The sequence below is a fragment of the Populus euphratica genome, unplaced genomic scaffold, assembly GCF_000495115.2.
Source record: "Populus euphratica unplaced genomic scaffold, PopEup_1.0 scaffold501.1, whole genome shotgun sequence".
Lineage (NCBI taxonomy): Eukaryota > Viridiplantae > Streptophyta > Magnoliopsida > Malpighiales > Salicaceae > Populus > Populus euphratica.
The window spans coordinates 112,459-117,741 of NW_011500386.1; the positions used below are offsets into that span (position 1 = coordinate 112,459).

General features: G+C 31.5%; 1 protein-coding gene across 3 annotated transcripts; it reads left to right on the forward strand.

The window, feature by feature from the left end:
• The first annotated feature begins 1,558 nt into the window (after positions 1–1,558).
• Positions 1,559–3,605, forward strand: XERICO (RING/U-box superfamily protein). Of its 3 annotated transcripts, XM_011010787.1 has the most exons (4): positions 1,571–1,667; positions 2,141–2,197; positions 2,394–2,474; positions 2,750–3,605. In XM_011010787.1, the coding sequence occupies exon 4, from the start codon at positions 2,933–2,935 to the stop codon at positions 3,392–3,394; it is 462 nt and encodes a 153-aa protein (XP_011009089.1). In that variant the 5' UTR covers positions 1,571–1,667; positions 2,141–2,197; positions 2,394–2,474; positions 2,750–2,932; the 3' UTR covers positions 3,395–3,605. The 3 variants fall into 3 exon arrangements, with proteins under 3 accessions (XP_011009090.1, XP_011009089.1, XP_011009091.1); XM_011010788.1 differs by lacking the exon at positions 2,141–2,197 and having other exon boundaries at positions 1,559–1,667; XM_011010789.1 differs by lacking the exon at positions 1,571–1,667 and having other exon boundaries at positions 2,141–2,226.
• Positions 3,606–5,283: the final 1,678 nt, after the last annotated feature.

Below are 5,283 nucleotides of genomic sequence, written 5' to 3' on the forward strand. Positions count from 1 at the left end.
ATATATATATATATATATATATATATAAAGTTTTCTGAACACAATCATATGATTTATGAATTAACCTAAAAGATAGTTATGGGATTTTGCATTCAGGAAATTAGAGTTGTTACACTATAAACTTGGATTAAAGAATTAAATTGAAAAATAATAAAACTTTCATAAAAAAATTAAGGAAAAAATCAAAAATCAAAAAAATAAGAATCAAATTAGAAAAAATAGTATGTGACATATTAGAATATAAGAATTAAATTAAAAAAAATAAAAATATTTATAAAAGAGTTAAGAACAAAAAATAAAAATCAAGAAATTAAAAATTAAAGTTGAAACATTAAAAAAAATAATTAACGTACACATTTTAGGACAATATGGAGAAAATAAGCAAAACAAAAAAGAAAATACCACCAATGACAATGTACCATATATTTACTAACACGTATTATATTAAGTGAAAGAAAAATAATGAGTCTAACAATAAAATAAAAAGACAAGTTTAATTATAAAAAAATACTGTATATATTGCTCAAAATACATAAAGCCTTTTAAGTGCTAACATGTTGTCATCTTATGTTGTCATATCATATGTTAATCAATAAAATAAAAAGACAAGTTTAATTATCAAAAAATACTGTATATATTACTCAAAATACATAAAACCTTTTAAGTGCTAACATGTTGTCATCGTATGTTGTCATCATATGTTAGTAATTTTTTATTTTAATATTATTTTGTTAATTTAAAAAGATTAATTTACCTTTAATAATTTTAAAAAATAAAAAATCCTTTTTGAAAGTACAAAAAAGCTCCTTGATGCATGAACAACTTTTTGGAAGTTTGAGGGTAAATATATATTTTCATTATATACGAATAAAGGTAAAACTAAAAAACTCTAAATGTCTAGTTTTAAAAATTTTGAATTGAAGGGTAAATAAGTTATTTTATTATTTAAAAAAAAAACATAAATTACCTTTGGTGAAACACCCGGCAAAAAAAACAGCATGCCTTTATTTTTTTTTCATATAAATAAAAAGGTATTTTCAATATAGCAGTGAATAGTTTTTCCAGTCTGCATCCAGATTGTTTTTCCAATGTGAAATAGGGTTTTGTTTAATAATTAAATTAAATATTAGAATTAAATGTTTGTTAGAGAAGATAATATAATTGAACAATCTGGGAAGTTTTCCCAAAACATTCCTAACTGTCTTCTTTTTATGGAAATTCCACAACTATCCATCCATCCATCCAGACAGCCGAGACAGAAAGTGGAAAAGCGGAAAGTGAAAAGGTGAGAAGTCAAGCTAAAGAAAGCAAGTTACAAAAGAAAGGAGTGAAAGAGGGATGAAGATATAAAGTAACCATGGTAAGAAGGTGATCATCTTCCGGAAAACACGGAAGACTAACCATGGTTAAGGGAAATGAGTTTAGTTTGCTGATGATGGTAATGTTTGGCCCTTTCAGTGGATGTGTTGCTATATAAACAGAAATTCAGAAGCCGAAGAGCAGCAGCCATCTTCATCTCCATCTTCTATGAAACAATCCCTTATGACATATATAAAAGTTTTGATAATCCCATGAATATGTCATGTTTCTAGGCTGTTCGCATGTTCCTGATGCTTATATGTTTCTTTGCATAGAGACCAAGACGGGAACTTCAAAGCTTCCCTAGAGTAAGTCTCTGTCACTTATGTTTCCAGTTTGGAATTTGTTCCCTTTGTCTTCTTTATATTTTCTTTCTTGGGTCTTCTTTGAAATGTAATTTGACGTTAGAAAAATAGGAAGAGTTCTTGTATTTTTGAATTCTGTAGAAAGTGCTAGATCTCTAGGCACCCTTTCCTGCGTATTTTTTACTGGTTATTTGATTTTGTTGATTCATTTGGATTTTTTATGTTCTTGGGAGCTTCTTATTTCCCCTGTAATCGGTTTGATCTTCGATTTTTGACCAAATGGGGCATGATATCATGGTCTGAGTCAGAGGGCTAGATCTTTATTATAATTTTGCAGTGATCTATGCAGCCTATTAGCTATGATTTAGTTATATGATTTCTTGTTTTGAGTCCTTTAATTTGTAATCAGATGGTTTGCAGAAGGTTTTATTTCTCCATTGATTGAGGGAATTTGATTCTTTAAACCTATTATACAGGTCCAATCTAATCTCTCCATTAAACTAATTTGCACTTGAGCATGGTTTATACTCTATGTAAGCTTCGATTCAATCTCTCCAAAGAGGTAGCCTAGTGGCAGCCCCAAGGGGCTACCAATTGATGCAATACTAATAATGTAGATTAAAATCATCCCTTGTATTCGACAGGAAGATGGAGAATTAATTTATTGATTATCTTCTTAATGTTCTCCCGTAACACTTTCCCTACCGTGCTGTGGATTTTTTTCTGCAGGTCACTTTTGTCGGCTCCTTTTACAGGATTTTGCTACTCATCACTTCATCATAGTCAAAAACCCTGTTTATATGCCCCAAGGTATTTTGATCCATCTTTTTTTTTTTTTTATCACTTGATGTCTATCGAACCCCATTTCTTTTTGAGGCAATCTTTGGTTGTGTTTGCTTTCAAAAATAGTTCGTTTAGTTTTTCCATCTCTAGTTTTATATTTCCTATAAAATCTCCCTATAAAACTGGAAAACTTTTCTTTTGCTATAGCTTTAATTCACTTCTTAATATCATAGTTTTATCAGTTATCTGTCATCTTCTAATTTGGGTATTGTAACTCGTTTTAATGGCGTAACTGGTTTCAGATCAAGCAAAGAAGGAATCATCCGGTTTTCTCCATTTGCTTCAACTGTGATTTATATAAGCATCCCCCCATTGGCTTCCATAACTTCCATTTGAGCACACTGTGAATCAAGAGTCTCTTGTTAGCTTGAGCTTTGCGGAATCACTGCAAAAAAAAAAAAAAAAACAAGTCCCGCGAAATTTCAATGGGTCTATCAAGTCTGCCAGCTCCATCTGAAGGAGTACTATGTGTGATTTTAGTAAACACTGCCTTGTCAATTTCCATTGTCAAAGGGATAGTCCGTTCAATCCTTCACATTGTTGGCATCCGTTTGTCACCATCTGCTTCGCTCCCATCGTCAGATAATGCCGAAGACTCCAGAGAGTCGTATGAATTTCGTTCAAGTCCCCCAGAGAATTACATTGAGGAGTTCCGAAGCAGGATGCCATCAATCCGATTCAACACGGTGTGCAGCTGTAAACAGCCTGAACATGACTGCTCGGTTTGCTTGACCCAATTTGAGCCAGAATCGGAGATAAATAGTCTGTCGTGTGGTCATATCTTTCATAAAATGTGCTTGGAGAAGTGGTTGGACTATTGGAACATTACATGCCCTCTTTGCAGGACTCCTTTGCTGCCTGAAGAGGATGCATCTTGCTTTTGGTGAGCGCATACTACCATGAATGCATTGTCAGAGGAATTCTCTTTGTACAGCGTGTACATGTATATACGTGAGTGCTTCGGGCAGGGCATGGTGGTGTATACGTTGTGCTTGAGATCAAGCATGATGTGCTGATGGGTCCTTGAGAGACCAAAAATTTTATTGTACATATTGTGAAGAAGTGATGTTTAACCTATCTATCTTGCTTTGATCTCCACCCATTTTTTTTTACTTGATCTTTGCACACGTTTTTACTCTTCTTTAAGAAGGATGGAATCTAATGTATGGGCAAGCTAAACTTGAATAAAAAAATTCATCCATGGTTAGAAAGGCCATTAGCGTTAACCTGCACCGCCACCAGTGAGCATCTAAAGTAAATTAATCATCGCTTAGAACACGTTCTGGCAGATCTTATCCCAACAGCTAGGTATCAAAATAAACTGTGTCAGTGCATGAATCTTGGTTTCTAGATATAACGAGGATGCAACTGTGTGAAGCAGGCAATGCCAGATAACCAGGGCTCTTTCTACTTTTTGGAATGAAGTCAAAAACATCAATTTAGGGCCGTTTCATCTCCCAATAAAAACTGGGTCTCATCTTGTTACATCGAGCTGCTTCCCGACACTGCTCGTGCTAATGGAGAATCTGGCTGGACTTCCCTTCAGAAGAACTGCGAAGTAAGGCATGACATCAGAAGATGTGGAAGCTGGTCCTGATTCATTGCCACAGATAGCTCCACACGAAGATTCAGACAAAACAAGCTAGAAGATGCCCATCTTATCAGCATGGTGTAAGTTCCTGGTTTTGTAGATTACCTGTCTTATCTTATGTTGAGTGAAAAATAGCTAACTTCATTAATTTTGATGTAAAAAAAATGCAAGCATTTTTATTTTTTTTAAATCCAAGAAAAACTTCAATTGTGAAATGAAATATTTACTTATAAATTTAATAAAATTAATGGATAATTACATACACCAATAAATATAAAAATATTTCTTGATAGCTAAAGATTAAATCAAAAAATCAAGAAATAGATAAAAATAAATAAATATAATGTTTTGCCTCATTAAGCTATTCAATTCTTTTATTTAATTATATATCATTATTATTTTTAGAAAAAAGTAATAATTCAAATTCAATTCAAACAAAATAATTTTCTACTGCAATTTATCATCTTATTAATTTGACTTAGATTTTTTAGATCTAATGGGGAAAATATACTGCAATTTATCATCTTATTAATTTGATTTAGATTTTTTAGATATAATGGAGGAAAATATCAACTTTTTCTTCTTTTTTCAAGACTTAGACTTTGATCATAACACAAATATCTATTTAGTATAATATAATATAACTTGTGGCTTCTTTCAAACATAAAAAAAATAGGCATAAAAATAAATATAATATATGAGTAAACGAATTATTTGAAAGTAAGTCGTGATTAATGTGAATGCTTAAAATAAATACATAGTCCATATAGTTATATATACATGTAGTAATGATTCAAATTCAATTCAAACAAAATAATTTTCTACTATAATTTGTCCTTATATTAATTTGACTTGGTTGTTTGATACGCTTTATTGCTTAATCTAAGCTTTAAATTAAACCGTGTTGGAGGAGGTTTAATGTGACTCATTCAACATAGCAGGTCCAATCATAATCTAGTCGATCTAGTTGAAACTTAATTTGATTAAAAAAATCCAAGATATCATCTTTTAGTTTTTTTTTTTAAAAAAATTAGAATGATATGTTTGGATCAATTTGGATCAAATCAGGCTAAGTTACCACACTCGCCAAATAGTTCATGGATCTGTTCCTTGTTTAGCCTAAGTTTCAAATTATATCATGTTAAAGTTAACCTGATGTGATCCATTTGACCTATTAGATTCAAT